At 47.3% G+C, this 17,292-nt stretch overlaps 1 protein-coding gene across 1 annotated transcript in view; it reads left to right on the plus strand.

Annotated features, from left to right (window-relative positions):
• The first annotated feature begins 470 nt into the window (after nt 1–470).
• The window catches only part of HUNK (hormonally up-regulated Neu-associated kinase), a 115,105-nt gene continuing 98,283 nt past the window's right edge, over nt 471–17,292 (plus strand). The window contains exon 1 of the mRNA XM_004468610.3: nt 471–734. Within this exon, the coding sequence (XP_004468667.1) occupies nt 471–734 (264 nt within the window). The remainder of the gene's footprint in view (nt 735–17,292) is intronic.

Consider the following 17,292-nt stretch of genomic DNA (forward strand, 5'->3'; position numbering starts at 1 on the left):
CCGCGCGCTTTCCAGGGCCGGGAGCGGCCCGCCGGCGCGCAGCTAGACGCGGGCGAGCCGGCCCCGAGCCCGGGCGGCCCGGACGGCGGCGGCCAGGGCCGAGGCGGGGGGCCCAGGCCCGCACCCCGCGCGCGCCCTCCCGGCTCCCCGCGCCTCCGGGCGGGCGACTGTCCTTCCGCCGTCTGGACGGGACTCAGGGTAGGCTCCTGGCTCCCCAAGGGGCCCGGCGACCCTCTGATTTCGAAGTTCCTGGGGGGCGGGCCCCGGGGTCCCCGCCGCCGCCGCCCGGCCGCTATTGTCTGTGCGGGGCGCTCGGCGGCGCGGGGGGCGTGAGCGCGGCGGCCCGGGCGGGGCCCAGGGCGGCGGCGGCGGCGGAGGCGGGAGGAGCCGGAGGAACCCGGGCAGCGGCCGGAGGAGGAGCGGCGAGCGCGGGAGCCGAGCCCGGGCGGCGCGGGCGGCGTGCGAGCGCGATGCCGGCGGCGGCGGGGGACGGGCTCCTGGGCGAGCCGGCGGCGCCGGGGGGCGGCGGCTGCGGCGCCGAGGACGCGGCGCGGTCGGCGGCGGCCTGCGAGGGAAGTTTCCTGCCCGCCTGGGTGAGCGGCGTGCCCCGCGAGCGGCTCCGCGACTTCCAGCACCACAAGCGCGTGGGCAACTACCTCATCGGCAGCCGGAAGCTGGGCGAGGGCTCCTTCGCCAAGGTGCGCGAGGGGCTGCACGTGCTGACCGGAGAGAAGGTGAGCCGCCCGGGCACCGGCCCTCGGGCTGGGAGGTCGGGGCGGGAGGGCGCAGCCGGGGGCCCTGCCGGGAGCACTGCACTTGGAGTCCCTGTCCCTCCGCCTCGTTTTCCCCTCGGGTTCAAAGAGGGTTCGAGCCAAACCTGCGCTCGGGCCCTCGCAGCAGGGGCCCTAGGCCTTTCCAGGTGGGCCGTCGGGTAACGTTCCCGCGGGGAGGAGGGGGCGTCTGATGGACCCCCGAAGCTGCCCCGCAGTCCTTCTTGGGCGCCGCCTGGCGGCCACCAGCGCAGGGGTTTGGGGCTTTCCATTCCCTGCCGCTAGGGGTCGCAGAGCAGTGGGGAGGCAGGAATGAGGCTTGGAGGGCCCCCATGAGCTAGCCTCTGGGGGAACTAGGGTCTGACCTCCCTCCTGGGCTCTGGGGAGGAAGTGGGACCGGGGAAGGCCGGGACCCCAGCGACTTTCCCCTCCACTTGTGGGCCCTGGTTTGCAGCTGGGGAACTTAGGGTGCTCAGAGGAAGGTTTTCCCCTGCCCCGTATTCCCAGCCCTCCCACCCCTGCATCCTACTATCACTCCCCCCTACTCCCTCCCCATTTCCAACCCCCTCCCCACCCTTCCATAGTCCGCTGCCCCAATTCCCTCCAGCCCAGGGATAGGAGCTGCGGGCAGGACTGTGTTTCTGGCAGGCACAGAACTACACCCCCATAGCCCCAGACTTATTTTTCTGGAAGGGGGGAGAAAGCTAAGGAAGACCCGCTGAAACCTGGATGAGCACTGTCTTCCAACCTTGTTAGAAGTTAAAGGGCTGTGAACCGTTGTGGGGCGAGGCATGCGGGGAGATCTGAGGTGTAACTTAGATCTGTGAGAAAAAAATCCAAGATGTGATGACTTACTTTTGAGGTTGAATGCGCAGGTGCTGGGTTACCTCTGGCTCTGAGGCTGCCAGGCTGCGCCAGGCTATGACCTACTCCAAGCTGGGGCAGCTCCAAGCTTGTGGTCATCTCCTACTTGGCGTTCCCCAGGAGGGGTGGGTGGTTGTCCAGCACTGGCTGGGAGTAGCCCCTTTTGGTGGCCCATTAACCAGCTAGGCATTGGAGCACAGGACAGGGCAGCCCAGGCTTCCTAAGTGAGCAAAGAGCCAGCCAAACACTTCTGCCCTCTGCCCTGGGATCTGCTGTGGCTCCCTGGCCTTGCAGTTCCTGGGAATGTATGGGACCTCTAATTGCAAGGCCAAGCCGCCCCTGTCCGTCTGTCCGCACCCTCATCCTATTCTGTGTCTGTCCCGGTGTCCGTCTGTTGTGCTGGAGCTCCTTGCATTTGAGTGCAAGTTTCAGGCATCCTTGTCATCTCCAGCTGGGGTACCCCTTTGTCTCAGGGAAGCAGGTTTAAGAGTGAGTAGTTTAAAAAGTGCCTCTTGCCTGAATTGCCATGCAAATAGGGAGTGTGCAGTATGAACTAACTTGAATAAGTCTTCAAAGAAGAAAAAATCTCCCAACCTTACTGTAGCAAGGGAGCAGAACCCACTTGAGTTCTCGGTTGTCCTGGGCTTTCTGTTTTAGCACTGGGTATCCGTTCCGGGTGCGCAGGATGCAGGGATGCTTGGAAACCACAATTTGCTAGTTAGGGTACGCTCACTTTTCATGTCCTGTGTAAATTCCTGTTGGCATGGGGCGGGGAGGGGTAGAAGTTTATTTTCATTTGAAGCATCTAAGATTGAGTGTAGTAGTGCATATCTCCCTCCTAAACTTAGCCAAAGGAGATGAGGCTTTATGCTGGCAAACATTATGTGTACACTCATCCCGCCTGCCTTGCCGCAAAGTTTCTTCTGGCTTCCGTCTACTTTTCCCTTGTCGCGCGTTGTGCCTCTGGCTTCTCACCAGTGCATTTTTGCTCCATAACATAATGCCATTGGCCTTGGCTGAACTGCCCAGGGATGTCCTCAGAGCTCAGCCCATTCCCCTGAGGGCTTGGGTTCTGGGGCACACTGGAATGCAGGGAAATTGGGCTGAGTCGGGTCTAAACGAGGAGTCCCCTTGCACCCCTGTGTGCTCACCCCCTCCCATCATGTCTTTATTAAATGACACAACGCATTTCATCTCAGCAACGGGACATTATTTCGCTGGACTAGTTGACTTCATCTAGTTAAGCATGGCGGTTCTCAAGGTGGAATAGAGGTAGGGAGAGGGATGTTGAAAAAGCTCCTTGGTTTTTTGGATCTGCTCTTCTCCAGCCAGGAGAGCCAGTGCTCCAGGAACTGCAAGCTTCATGAGAAAGTTTACTCACTTGCTGGCTGTAAAGCAACAATGGGTGTCATTCATAGCACTTATCTTCCAAATCCAACACCTTTAATGCTTAACTAATAGATTTGGGATTTAACAGGCTGGAGAGATGATTGTAGTTTATTTTGGTGCCTGGGAAGGATCTCTTGAGTTAATGAGTTCCCCATCCCCACTCTTATTATGGATATTGCCTTAACGGAGGCCAGATCTAAGGTGACATTAACTCAGGCTCATTGCAACCTTAGGTTTTCTTTAAATGGTGAGCAATAAGGAGAGTCTGGACTTGGAGAAAGGTTACTTAAGGGAGCACATTCTTTGTGGACAGTGGAGAAGGCGGAGCAGGGGGACACAGAGTACCAGAGGGAGTCTTCAGACCTCCACTGACAGGAGGGAATGTAAGTGGCCCAGTCCCCTAGTCTGTCCCCCTTTCTTGGGGTGCCTACTTTCTGGATAAAGCGCTTCACGTTTCTCATTTCCTTTCTCCTTTAAAGGACAGAAACCACAGGCAGAGAGGAATGAAGTCCTGAACACTGTAGGGAGAAATAGGTTTACCCTATTCCTCTCCAGAAGTCTCCAGGACAGCTTGTCTTGGGGAATCAGTTCATGAAAAACATAAAGGTGGGGTGATGGAGGAGGGGAAGGTGAGGGCCACCTAAAGTTTGGCCCATTACAAAATTGCAAAGTATGTGCTTTGCTTTTGGGTGGTTTATGCCAAAATCCATACTACTGCTGGTTGAGGGCTTTTGGGGGTTGGTCCGTGTGTTGCATTTTGACTCAGTGCACATTTCCAAAAGCTCTGAGTGAAATCCTCCATGGCTTGATGGGAGTCGCTGCCTGGTTGGGGATGACATAAGGAACCCCTTTTTTTCCTGACCTTTGTTGAAGGCTTCAATTCCGTCTCATCAAGAGGCTCATTTTCCCACCACTGCCTGCAGGACAGTATTTTGTCTGCTTTTCTTCTGAGGTTGTTTGTCTGAAAGTCATTTCACTCCGAATGGCCCTTTCATTGCGTGAAAAGAAAGAATCGCTTTGGGCGAGACCTCATTTTGTCCTCCTTTTAGCTTGGAGTTGATGGAATCTCCGTTCATCTGGCTTTAAAATAAATAATTGACTTGCTCATGTGAAACTCCAGTCAGGTCCAATTGTCTTTGCCTAAACAGGGGTTGATGATGGGACCAGGAAAAAATGACCACAAAATCAGAGTTTGAAAAGTATCATTCTCTGTGGCTTTAAAACAAAGAGCAAAGTCCTAGAGAGGCTGAACTTGTTGGGTCTGATCTTGGTCCCTGGACATAGGTTATTATGACGCTTTTAAAAAAGCTTGGTAGAGAAAAGCTCAGGTATAGAGCTGGTTGGGGGGGTGGGATGTGAGACAGACGAAGCTGTAAAAAGGAACAGCTGATGCCATGGCTATCTTCTTTTGTAAGTCTCTCTAGGGCGCAGAGTTGGGTACCTAAAATGATTGGTTAGGATGTTTAATTACCTTGTTCTAACCCTTGGTTAAAAAATAAACCTGTTTATCACTTTCAGTGGAGCTATTTTGGGGCTAAAATAAGGGTTGCCTGCTTAGTAAGTTGTTAGCAATCAGCTTCGAGTATGACACTGCCAGATACCTGGAGTAAAACAGTTACTAAAAATACAATTTACTATATTTTGCAGTGCAGGAAATATGACTAATTTTAGCGGTGGCCTTTGGGCAGATCTGTTTTTAGACAGGATTTCTGAAAGAAACAGGTGCTAAATCCTGCATTTTTAAGTGCTGGAAATGTACGTGTTTTAGCTGTGAGGAACAAGAAATGCCTAGAGAATGGGAAACTCATATTAATCTTCAGCAGGGACTTCTTGGCAAAGAAGGAGGTGTTTGGCAAAAAGCACCTGCTCAGTGTTCGTGGCCGACAAGGCATTGCCTGTAATTTCCGCGATTACATGCTGCGGTCGCGGGTGCGTTCTTTTTGAACTTCCTGCCCTGCCTCATCTTTTTGAAGTATTTGTGAATGATGGAAATTGGCATGTAGGGCTCCAGCCTGAGTATTCATTGATACTCAGGTCCCATGGACTTCAAAGGGAGCTTTGAGTCAGCCCAACAGTGCAGAATCGTGCCCGGGAAGAGGTACACAACCCTAAATTTTCTCTGCAGGTGTTGAGTCACACGCACAAGCTGGGACCAACCTGATTTGCGTCTGCAAGGCCACAGAATTCCACACGCTGCTGCTGTTCCGGTACAGCGCGGCCACTCATCTATCCCTGGGGGGCTCATCTCCCAGAAGGGGTGGGGAGTGGCAGCCAAGTCCACCCAAAGAAATGGGCAGGCTGGGGTGCCCTCCGTGGGATGGTGATTTGGGCAAGAAGTATTATTTCTCTTGGCATGTCCAGCCCTTTCTCGATTATTCATGGTAACTGAGAGACCTGCTATCTTGGCTAATTGAAACCCCTAGATAAGCCCCAGCCTTCTTTTAGCTAACTGTTGAAACCTCTTCCTCTCCTCCGCCTGCGCTCAGGCCACTTCTAGTTGTTGGCCTGAATAGAATTTCACCCACTCCAGTGGGGGCGCTGCTGGCTGGTCAAATGACCGGCTGGAAGGAGGTGAAACCTTAGCCTGAAAAGTACCTCTGCAACATGGAGAGCGCTGTTTCCCCTCCTTTTCTCAGAAATGATCCCAGTGGTATCAGGATTTATAGATGATTCAGGGCCTTCCCATACATTTCTTATTACATGTTCATGGCAACCCTGAGCCAGGTGGGAACTGACTCACTGGCATTCTTACTTGCGCAGACAAAGTGGAGGGGTGTCCTGGAGTCGGTTTCCCCTCGGACCTTCTGTTTTAGCCTGGGCCCTTGGACCCTCTGTTTAGGCTTGGGCTGCTCAAGCCAGTACCATGCAATGGGTTGGGTTGAACAATGAGAATTTATTTGCTATAGCTTTGACGCTGAAAGTAAGTCCAAATCAAGACCTCATCAAGGCGATTCTTTCTCCCTGAAACTGTGGAGTTCTGGGGCTATCTGCCGGCGATCCTTGGTCCTTAGTTTGCTCCGTGGCAAGGCTCCTGGCAGCATTTCCTGGCCCTTCTCTTCTGGGTTCTGCTGATGGTCAACTTGGGGCCGCTCTGTCTGTGGCTTTCTCTTTGTCTGAATTTCATTCTCTTATGAAGGACTCCAGTAAGAGGATTAAGACCCAACCTGACTGAAATGGGCTACACCTGTAATTGAAGTAACGGGAATGGATTAACTTTAAGAACATATTTTCTCCACCTTCTGGACACCCAACAAACATGCTTTTTCCACATACAGAATATATTCATTCCGGCACAACATTTCCAAAAGCCTTAATTCATTTCAGTAACCATGCTAAGTATGAAGTCTCATTGGAGTTGGTTTGGGTGTGGTCTGTCCTGGGGCACAATTCCCCTCCTTATTGGACCTCTAAACCTAGAGAACAAGGTACCTGCTTCCAGTATACAAAGGATGGGCAGGCATGGGATAAACATTTCCCCTCTAGCAGGGAGAAGTTGGAAGGAAAACAGGGGTCATGGGTCCCAAACAATTCCGAAACCCAGCTGGGCATACTCTATTAGATTTCAAGGTCTGAGATTCAGCTGTCGATCTTGTGTTGTGGTCCGGGTCTGATGCACTAGTAGCCCCACTCCTTCCAAGTGCGTGTACAATGGCTGTGCCCTCCCACGACACGGGGGTAAAGGCTCCATCCTCTCTGAGCATTGGGGTGGCAGCCAGGCTCTCCTTGAATCCCAGGGCACATGCCCCACCCTCTCGAAGTACTGGGGTGGTAGTATTCTCCCAAAACAACGTGGCGTAAGGTCTCCTGTTTCCAAGTGCAAGGATAGACTTGCCTTTTTCCGTACACTTGGGTGCACCCACTCTTTTGGCCCAAGGATCACTTTGGTCCAGAGCTTGACTACCATGGTTGTGTCCTTGAAATCATTCTTCAGTTTGGCCCTTTTTTTTCTGTCCCTTTTGGTCCAGAATAGCCGTGGTTCCTTTCATACAAATTACACAGAAAACTTGTTAGTGTTGCATGTAGTTCATGGGGGTCCAAACCATCACATAATTAGGATTTTCCTTCCTGGTAACTGCACCATCAGTCCTGACTTCCTTTGAAATGGTTGATTGGATCCATGTTCGATTAAGCCCTCACATGGAGCACGATCATCTGGGACTCACTTTGCATACTCTCAGAATTTTCCAAACCATCGATTTCTGGTTTCTCTGTGCCCAGGATTTCAGTTCTCAGCTTAACCCTTTCCTCTTGCATTTTACTGTAAGCTGTAAGGAGAAATGAGGCTGCACTTTCCACATTTGCTTGGAAATCTCTCTAGTTAAATAGCCAAGTTCATCACTTTCAAGTCCTGTCTTCCATCCAACATCAGAACTCAGTTTCTCCAAGTTCTCTTCCATTTTAAAACAAGGTTTGCCTTTCCTCCAGTTTCCAGTAATACATCCATCATTTTCGTCTAAGGCCTCATCGGAAGTACCTTTAGAGCCATATTTCTACCGGTAGTCTCTTCAGAGCAATCTAAGCCTTTTCTGTCAAGCGCCTCACAATTCTTCCAGCCTCTACTCATTACCCAGTTTCAAAGCCAATGCCACATTTTTCGGCATTTGCAATAGTAGCATCCCACTCCTGGTACCAAAATCTGTTTTAGTTCCCTAGGCTGCTCAAGCAAACAACATCGGTTGGCTTAAACAGTGAGAATTTATTTGTTTATGTTTTGGAGGCTAAAAGAAAGTCCAAATCAAGACATCATCAAGGTGATGCTTTCTCCCTGAAACCTGGCATTTTGGGGTTGGGTGCCAGTGGTCCTTGGTCTTTATTTTGTCATATGGCAAGGCATGTGATGGCATCTCCTGGTCTTTCCCTTCTCTCCCAGTTTCTGTTGATGATCAACTTCTGACTGCACCGTTTATGGCTTTCTCTCTCTTTCTGAATTCTGAATTTTAGTCTCTTACAGAGGATACCAGTAATAGGATTAAGACTGATCCTGATTGAGGTGAGCCACACCTTTACTGAAGTAACCTCACCCAAAGGTGCTCCTTCCAATGAGTTGACACCCACAGGAGTAGATAACCTTTTAAGAACATGTTTTTCTGGGGTCGGTACAGCTTCAAACCACCACACCTTCTTAGACTGCTGGTATAGTGTTATGGCTCATTTCTTGGGAAGTAGACCTGGAGCAGGAGATGAATATGCTCCTAGGAAGGAAGGAAAGGAAGGGAGCAGCATCGAGCAGAGGGAGAAGTTGGGCCCTGATGCACTCACCAGAGCTGCAACCTGTGACCTTCAGAGGTGTCCCAAGTTGGGGTGAGGGCTGGGCCTTACACCTTTGCAGGATAGGTGCTGCCTGTGTGTGTGTGTGTGTGGGGGGGGGGCTTTGGACAATGCTGAGGGCAATTGCTGAAGAGAGGTCACAGCTGAGTCAGCAGCTGGGGGAAGTAAATTCTTCAGTCTTGAAGGAGAATCTGGGTAGCAGTGCCTGGGCTACTTGCTGGGAAAGGCTGGACCAGAGCCCGGGGTTCTTAACTCTGAGTCCAGGCTGGTTCTGAAGAGGGCAGCTTCCTCGTCCCACCTTGCTCGCTGACCGTGGTCCCTCTTAACCTGCCCGCCTTGGCCTGTTAGAAGATTCTACATCCTAAACCTTCTTTATCACATTGGGAAATGGCCTGGCCTCATCTTCCTCTTCAGTTAGGAATCTCAGTGCTCTGTTGTATCTTGTAACTTTTTGGGTCGAAGGTTCACTTTTTGTGCCTTGTATGTATTTTCTTCAGAACGTTGAGTCAACACAGAGTTTGACCTCTTTGCTGATGAGTTTGCCTAATTCCGAGAGGCCCACCTCCTCCTCCCTCCACCATTCCTGCACTGTGGGAAAAGTTGTTGGAGGAGTTGTGGGAAATTGGATTACTGTCAACTAGAATCACATTTTCAGGGCATGCTGTGCTTCTTTGCTAAACCCAGGTGGTTAGGATCGGACAGGTAGCTGGATTAAAGGCTACTCTGTAGAGCCAGCTCTTAAGATCTTCTTATAACATCTACTGTGCCCACTCTATTGCTAGTTATGCAATCTCTAATTACTGGGTTCTTTTTTTACTTTTCATCATTTTTGTGTTTCTAAGATTCATCTGGTTAAGTTTTGGAATAGGCAGTACAGATACCTGGTCTAAAATGCGAAGATTTCTAGAGGGTATGCGGTGAGAGGTAATTCCCTTTTGTTTCTTGGCTACCTGTTCTTTCCCCAGAGGTACCCCTGCTTCTAGTTTCTTTGGAATCCTTCCAGAGATGCTCTCTATACACACAGGCCTGCAGGCATTTATAAATGTGTAGGTAGAGACAGATATATTTTACACTCTGCATGCTCTTCAGTATCTTGCTTTTTTTCTCCTAACAATACCTTGTGAGCATCTTTCCATTTAACTACTACAGAATTGCCTCTTTCTTTCTCATCACTGCATCAAGTTCCATGTATGGAGGTGTGGTGTTTATGTAACTATTCCTGATTCATGTCATTTAGGTGACATGTCATTTTTTGTTATTCTTAGCAGTGCTTCAGTAAAGATATCCACACCCATTTGCCATTTTGTAAGTGTGCAGACATATCTGAGGCATGAATATTGCCAAATTGACTTTCAGAGGGTTTGCGCCAGTTTATAGTCATACCACCCTGGTGGGGGGGGAGGGTCTGTTTTCCACATCTTTGCCAGTCCAGGGTATTCTCAAATTTGTTGATCTTTGCCAAGCTAGTAGATTACACTTGAGAGTTGCTCTTATTTACACTTGAGTTGAGCATATTTTCATATTCCCAAACCAATTTATATTTCTCATCTCTTCTTTTCTTAGTGGTTTATAGGAGCTTTTTATATATTCAGGGAATTAACCTTCTTTTGGTGATATTTTGCAGTTCCATCTATTTTCCCCTTTCCCTGGCCTCTAATAACTTTGTCTTTATGGTAGTTCTTGCCATTTGCAGAGGTTCTTTTTCAAGGTTCTGTTGATGAGTGAGGGGCACGGATGAGCTTTGGGTGTCTGTGAACCCCCTAGATGTTTATGCAGTCGTCATTTTTCAGAGAAAAGAGTCTATGGCTTTCATCAGATTCTAAAAGTCTTTATTTACCCCCCAAATGTTAAGAGCAGCTGCCTGCCTGATGGTCCTTTCCTGTCACTTCTGGCAGTTTCTGGATTACTCGGCTGAGAGTTTGCCTCGCTTCTGCTTGTTGCCACCTGGGCTAGTTGAGCTCAGGGTTCCTCTCAGTCCAGTTGGGTTGGTCCTGCAGTGTTCCGACCTCTGCTGCCTGCCCGTCCAGGCCCAGGTCACAGGGAGCGGCTTGATGGCGTGATGGTGGGGGGAGGTCTTTAGAAAACCTTAACTCTGGCTGGAGCGAGACAACTCGGAGCCCATATCCCTTCATGTCTTTGGGGGAAAGGGATGCGATTATTTTGTCTACCTGAGAAGCCCTCTGGGGGACGGCACCAGCGGAGGGTACAGTAGGCCCTGCTCTTTGGCACCGGTCGGCATGAACTCACGGTGCTTTGCTGATGCTCTCATCACATTGCGATGGTTAAGTTTTCCATGTGTGCTTGACTAGGCTATAGGCAGGCTTCAGAGAGCCAGAACCAGCTGGCTATATGTATATGTGTGTATATAGATGTATAAGAAGAGATTTATTTTAAGGAACTGGTTCACTTGATTGTGGGGCTGGAAAGTCTGAATTCTGTAGGACCAGCCATTAGGCTGGAAATTCCGTTAAGGGTGAGGTTAAAGTTTTGAGTACAAATTTCTTAGGGGAAGCTGGCAGGTGGGAAGTTCTGATAACAGTTGATGTTGAAGTCTTAAGTTGGAAGTCCAAAGGGGAGGCCAGCAGGCTGGGAACTTGGAGGAACAGACTGTGTAGCGTTGGGGCCGAATTTCTCCTTCTGGAAACCACAGTTCCTGCTCTTATGGCCTCCTTGTTTGGATAAGGCCCACCCACACTGCTCTTGGCATCTATACTTTACTGCCACAGCTCGGCCAGGGTTTGAGCAAACAACCGGATGCCGTAACCTAGCCAGGTTGACACATAAAATTAACCATCACACTCTGTGAGATGCCGCTGTCTCCATCACTCTCCGCCCCTTGACCCTGCTTTGTGCTTATGACCCCCTGACCTGTTGGTCTGTGCTTCTGGCTAATGTGTTTGCTGTTCACCTTCCCCTCCAGCCTGGAAGCTCCAACCACTCTATCCCTGGTGCCAAAAAGAGTGCTCAGTAAATGCCGTTTAAATGAACCAGTGGACACTTTGAGCTTCCCTGGACACGAGGACAGCCTTCAGGGTGACGGTGTCCACGTTGTGGGTATGGTTGTAAAAACACTCCTGTTGCTCATACTCCTTGGTGTTCCTGGGTTCACCTGGCTCAGCAACGTCTAGGTTGTACAGGTGTCTGGCTGATACTCTTTCCAAAAAATCCCAGCCCTGGGATGGCCGTGCCTTCTGCACAGGTCTTTGTTGAGGAAGGCACCTGGGTATCAGCGTGGCAGGTGACCATCCAGCAGCAGAAAAATATTTTGCAGTGCCTTGGGACTGTGAGCAGACCTTCGGCTCTTGCCTGAGAAAATGTTGCAACACTGCAACAGATGGGAGAAGTTGCTATTTGCAAACATACGTTTATTTTTTTGGACGTTTCCCATGGATATATATGAAGGTTTGGATTCTGTCCCTTTGACTAGAATTTTTATCCGTCTCTTAAATTCCTGCCAAAGGGTTCTGCTGTCCTGCTCGTTTCCCTTGAGTGTTCCCGTTTGTTTCATTCTCATCTCCCTCCCTGCGTTACCTCTGCTGTGCTCTCTTCCCGTGGGGTCCTCGCAGTCTTCCATCCCGCCCCGGTGATTTTTGGTCAGTCTTCAGGCCTTCTCTCTGCCTCTGCAAAGATCCTCTTGTTCTGCGGAGGTCCTCGTCTGCATCTGCTGTTCACCCGAACTCTGTGTATCGCACATGGGAGTGTGGGCAGCAGCGATGGGCACGGAGCCTGGTGCTGAATCAAAGGACGCAGAAGATGTGGTGACCGCCTCCTCAGGGATGAGAGCGTGGAGGTCCTTGGCCTACCTGGGGCAGCACAGGGATTTCCCGACCTCCCAAATCATCCAACACCCACAAAAAAGAAATGAGTGCCTACTGTTCACTTTGGTCACGAGGATGGAGTGCAGACAATGGTTATAATAATTAACATTCATGGATCTCTTACCATCTGCCGGGCTAGGCCCTCCATGCTTTTGGCTCCTCCCAGCCGTCTTTAATGTTAGGTACTCTTGGCCCCGTTTTGCAGGTGAGGGTGACCAGGTGTCCCAGGTTGCCCGGGACTCTTCCAGCTTTAGCCATGAAGGTCCCACCTACTGGGAAATCCCTCAGATGATGGTAAAGCCAGAATCACCCAAGAAAACATTCCATCAATGCTCGGACTCCTGCTGAGGAGGGTTTTAAAATAAAATTAATCGGTACTTTAGCAGGTCATGAGTGAGCGATGAATAGACCAGAGACCAGAGCCTTGGCATAACCAGGATGTTTGCTGTGGGCAGACCTCCATGTGTGGTCCTGGGAAGGGAGACTGTCTCGCCCCCTCACCCCAATATGCTGGGCTAACATTGCCACTTGTCTCAAAGTGCAGGCCACGGTGCTGGGCTCTTACCTTCTACAGAATTGCTGAGATGAGGGGCTTGCCGCACAACAGAGATCAGCTACATTACATAATAATTCAGCTAATACACACATTTAATATTAAGTATAAATTATATTATGTAAGAGTATATTAAAAAGAAATACACAAGCTTTTATTTTTGGTAGCAGATTTTCTCAGTGAAGGAAACTGGAGACCGAGGACTACTTTGAGAAGTTCTGGTTCGTTTTCAGTCTTACTTTAGTGCTTTTCTTTTGCAGTGGAAGGAGAAAAATCTCTAGTAAGGGGAGAGGGGATTTTGAATCAAATGGTGAGGCTGTCAGTGCATGTCTTAATTGGAGCACACTGAACAGTTCCTGAAAGTCTCCTGGTTGAATCATGCTCTCCTACAAGAATGAACACAGATTACTTAAGAAAAAAGAACAACACACCCCGCACCTTCGCCTTACTTATTATGCAGAGAAGCTGGAGCTAGACCAGCTTTCCCATTTGGACTGAGCAGGGACTTCGAAGGGGAATGGAAAGAGGAAGTGCCTGGGGTGAAAGGAAAGCCGTGTAAACTGGCTGGAGAGTCTGGGATGGGAATATTCCAGCATTACATCTGAGCCCTGCTTTGGGGAAAACCGATGGATAAAAATAAGTGTTATCACTTATGTAATCTGATTTTTGATTGAAATTACCTCTGCTCTGATGTAGAAGTCTCGCTTTCAATTTCTTTATTCCAGGTTAAAAAATTTAATTAGAGAAACTAGTCTATGACTCAGTTCTCACTTGAACATTTACATTGAATAATACTCATTGAAAAAAAAACAAACAAACCTTGTTTTGAAAACACTTCTCCACGTTTGTAAAGTGTCATTCCCACAGGGTGACATTTTGCTCTATTAAAAACTAACATAGTGAGCAATTGTTGCAATTTCAATTGCAATTTGACGTAATAAACCTTGAATTTCCCTCTGGAGGGGATGTGTTCTGTGGCTTTTTCACTTCTGCCTAATTCTGTGCTCTGACATGATTTTTCCAAGGTCAAGAAGGAGCTTTTTATCATAGAGGACCATTACACCCACTGAGCAAGTACCGGAGAGTGTATGGAGTAGCAAATAGTTTCTGTCCAAAAAATCAGAATTATGCCTTCCAGATTTCAGAGGAGACTATCACTCATCAGTGTATTTATTTAAAAAAACCCCGCAAATGATCTAATATTAAAGTCATTGTTTTCCCCATGATCATCAACTATAAATACTTTCAAAATAATTTTCTTTTTAGTAACTTTCACCAAGTATTTGGTTTTTACAGTTCTTTAAACCACTTCAGTCACAGGTACGTTCTAGAACTTTGGAGGTTTTTTATCAGAATAAATCCTGGACTAATATTCAGTAATTGCCATATAATTTTTTCTTGCATGGCCCCTTACATATGGTGTTGTTTATAAAATCTACCACTTGTTACCAAACTTTACTAATCACATTTCATTATTTGTACCCCTTCTGTTTTACCTTAAAAAATATTAATTTTTTTAATGATTAATTAAACACAATTTTCTCCCTGGTTTCTTGTGGAGAATGAAAAGAGACCCAAAGAAGAAAGCAAAGATTACCTGTAATCACTCAACCCAGAGATAATCACTGTGAACATTTAGATGTTTGGGCTGATTAGATGTGAGATGGTTATATCTGTCTAGATTTATACACACACATACACACTCACGTGCACTGTTTCCCCCCCCATTTGAATCCATGTGTTATAAAATTGGGATTACAAAGCTCATATCGCATTGTAATTTTACTTATTTCCCTACTTAATATATAATGAACATTTTCTTGTGTTGTTAAATGCCCTTTCAGAATGTGGTTTTTGGTGAGAAGATGGCATTCCATTACTTGGAGTTACTATAATTTTTTAAACCAGTTTGACATTGAGGTTGTTTTTGCCATTTTCTCCATATAAATAACACTGTTATTACTGTACTTAAATTCTTAGAAGACTTTTGACATATTACCAAATCACACTTCAGAAAGATTATGCCAAATAATGTTCTTATCAACAGTGTATGGAAGTGCCTTTTAAAATTTGCATTTTGATAATTAGTACGGCTAATTTTCTTACTTGATTGAAAATTTGTGTTTCTCCTTTTATGAAATGTTGTTAGGGATTTTACCCCCCGTTTTTTCTTGGCATGTTTGTCTTATTGGCTTGTAAGAACTCTTTACATATTAAGAATATTAACTTTTTGTCTATATTATGTTGCGTATGTTTTCTCCCATTTAATCATTTTCCTTTTTTTCTTTTTCTCTTTATTTTTTAAATGTTACATTAAAAAATATGAGGTCCCTATATACCCCCCATTATCATTTTCATTTTAATTCATTTTACGGTTTCTTTGGGAGTGTGCACGCAGAAATTTTTTTTTTTTTAAGGTTTATTTATTTACTTATTTCTCCCCACCCCCTTGTTGTTTGCACTTGCTGTGTATGATGTCTTGTTTCTTTAGGTGGCACCAGGAACTGAACCCGGGGCCTCCGATGTAGGAGGGAGGCGCCTAATCACTTGAGCCACCACCGTACCCTGCTTTTTTGTACTTCTCATTATTTTTTCCTCTTTTGTCTCTTGCTTCATCATCTCATTGTATCATCTTGGTGCGTCAGCTTGGTGTGCCTGCCGTGTCAGCTCACTGTATTGCTCATCTTCTTCAGGAGGCACTGGGAACTTCTGCTCCCTGCTTCGTTGTGTCTCTCATTATATTCTTCCTCGTGTGTGTCTTGTGTCATCTTGTTGCATCAGCTTGCCTCACCTGCCCGTCATGCCAGCTTGCTGTCTTCTTTAGGAGGCGCCAGGAACGGAACCACAGACTTCCCATGTGGTAGGTGAGACCTCAATCACTGGAGCCGTATCCGCTTCCCTGCACTCAGGAATTTTATATTCTTTAGTTTTCCTTTCTATGCTTGAGTTAACCAGTGGGTTTGGTGTTGGTTTTGCTTTGTAAATTATCAGTGAGTCTTGCCAGAGCTTCATTGTCGTCTTGAGAAAAAATCTTGGTGGTGGGTAGGGAGTTTTGACTGTGTTTTCTAACCTTTGCATAACGGTTTAACCTCTTGGTGTTATAAACTTGTTTCAAGCACAGGCCTTATGGTCCAGCAGCTTTGGGTACGTGTGCCAGCTGTTTATTAGCTGTGCGATCTTGGGCAAGCTGTTTAAACCCTCTAAACTTCAGTTTCCATAAAAATGGTGATGAGAATACCTCATGGGTATTCAGTGGGGATTTGATTACATTTTTTATCTCTATAAAGTGCCTAGTCAACCCTGAAAATACAGTCATCATTATATTAGTGAACATCTGGCAGTTGGATATGCTCTTCAGTTAGATTTTCATGTTTATATTTAACCCTTAAAGGTATGTATTAATTAGAGTCTTTCGGATAGAAACAGATACCGACTCAGTTTATCATGATGATGGAGTTTTATTTTAGGGACAGAGAGGAGGTAAGGAAGAAGGATAGGGGACACCTCTCCCATTGCCTCCCTCAGGACAACCCAGGGCGCCTAGATAGCTGCAGTCCCCCAATTCATGTCCCTTATCCCCTTTTCTGCCTCCTAACTTAGGCTCATCGCTCTTGAGGCCAGTAGAGAATATTCTTCTATCTGCCCAGCTCAACTTCTTGCTTCTCACTATTCCTGGCTTCTCTGCCTCCCACTTTTTGCTTTCTGCCATTTTGGGGTCTCCTTCCATTTCTTGGATTGGTGACATCGTGCTAGAAATGTATGAGAATCAAATCCTTACCTCACCACATGTCACCTTGGCACTCGGTGTCATTTAATAGTAGAGAATCATTTTAACATTGGACAAAAGGGTAAATTTATAGGCGATTAGTTACCAGATTAGTACGGTTTGGAAAAGTTTATTGGACATCTGAACTCCCATGTTTTTGATTTGATAGTCAGCTCTTTCCTCCAGACTCAACAAGACATTTATGGGTTATGATTTCTTCATTTGTGGTTTGGGATACATAGCTGCACTTGTGAGATGACTCTTTTCTCCTAAAGTCCTCCAGTACTCCTAATGAGGTCTAAATCTCTTTAAATTCCAGGACTGGATTGAGAATTCTGCCTTGGGTAATTAATGCCAAAATTTCTGTTTCCAGTTCCTACAGTGTCACTTCTTTCCACCCCTCTAAAGACTACTTTATTCTTATACCTTTTCAGCTATATTTGGCTGCCAGTCAGCCTATGATGTGAGACTAGGAAGGATATTGATTGTTTCTTATTGCCTGTGGGACAGAAGTGCTTAAATTAGAGCTAAAATTTGGAGTTTAAGGTCAAAGTTGGAAGAAAGCATGTCTAAGACCTTTTTGTTGTAGAACAGAAGGCTATCCAAGGCCTAGGGGAAGGGTAAGGAAGGAAGAAAAGGGAGAGAAAATAGCTGATGGCTTCTGCTTTTTCCTTTCTCTTCACACTCATGGAAAACTCTCCATTTTCATAAAGTCCATTTTTAGGTTTATTTCTTAATCTGGAGCTATTTTCTAGGTGTACTGTGAAGTCAGAATGCTTACTGCTAGCAAGGAGAAACTTCCCACTTGTAATAAGTTTTTTGTTTTTGTTCTTAATCATTACCTTTACTTGGCCTTTGGGAGAT

Source organism: Dasypus novemcinctus, chromosome 4 (assembly GCF_030445035.2).
Source record: "Dasypus novemcinctus isolate mDasNov1 chromosome 4, mDasNov1.1.hap2, whole genome shotgun sequence".
In the NCBI taxonomy this organism is placed as follows: Eukaryota; Metazoa; Chordata; class Mammalia; order Cingulata; family Dasypodidae; genus Dasypus; species Dasypus novemcinctus.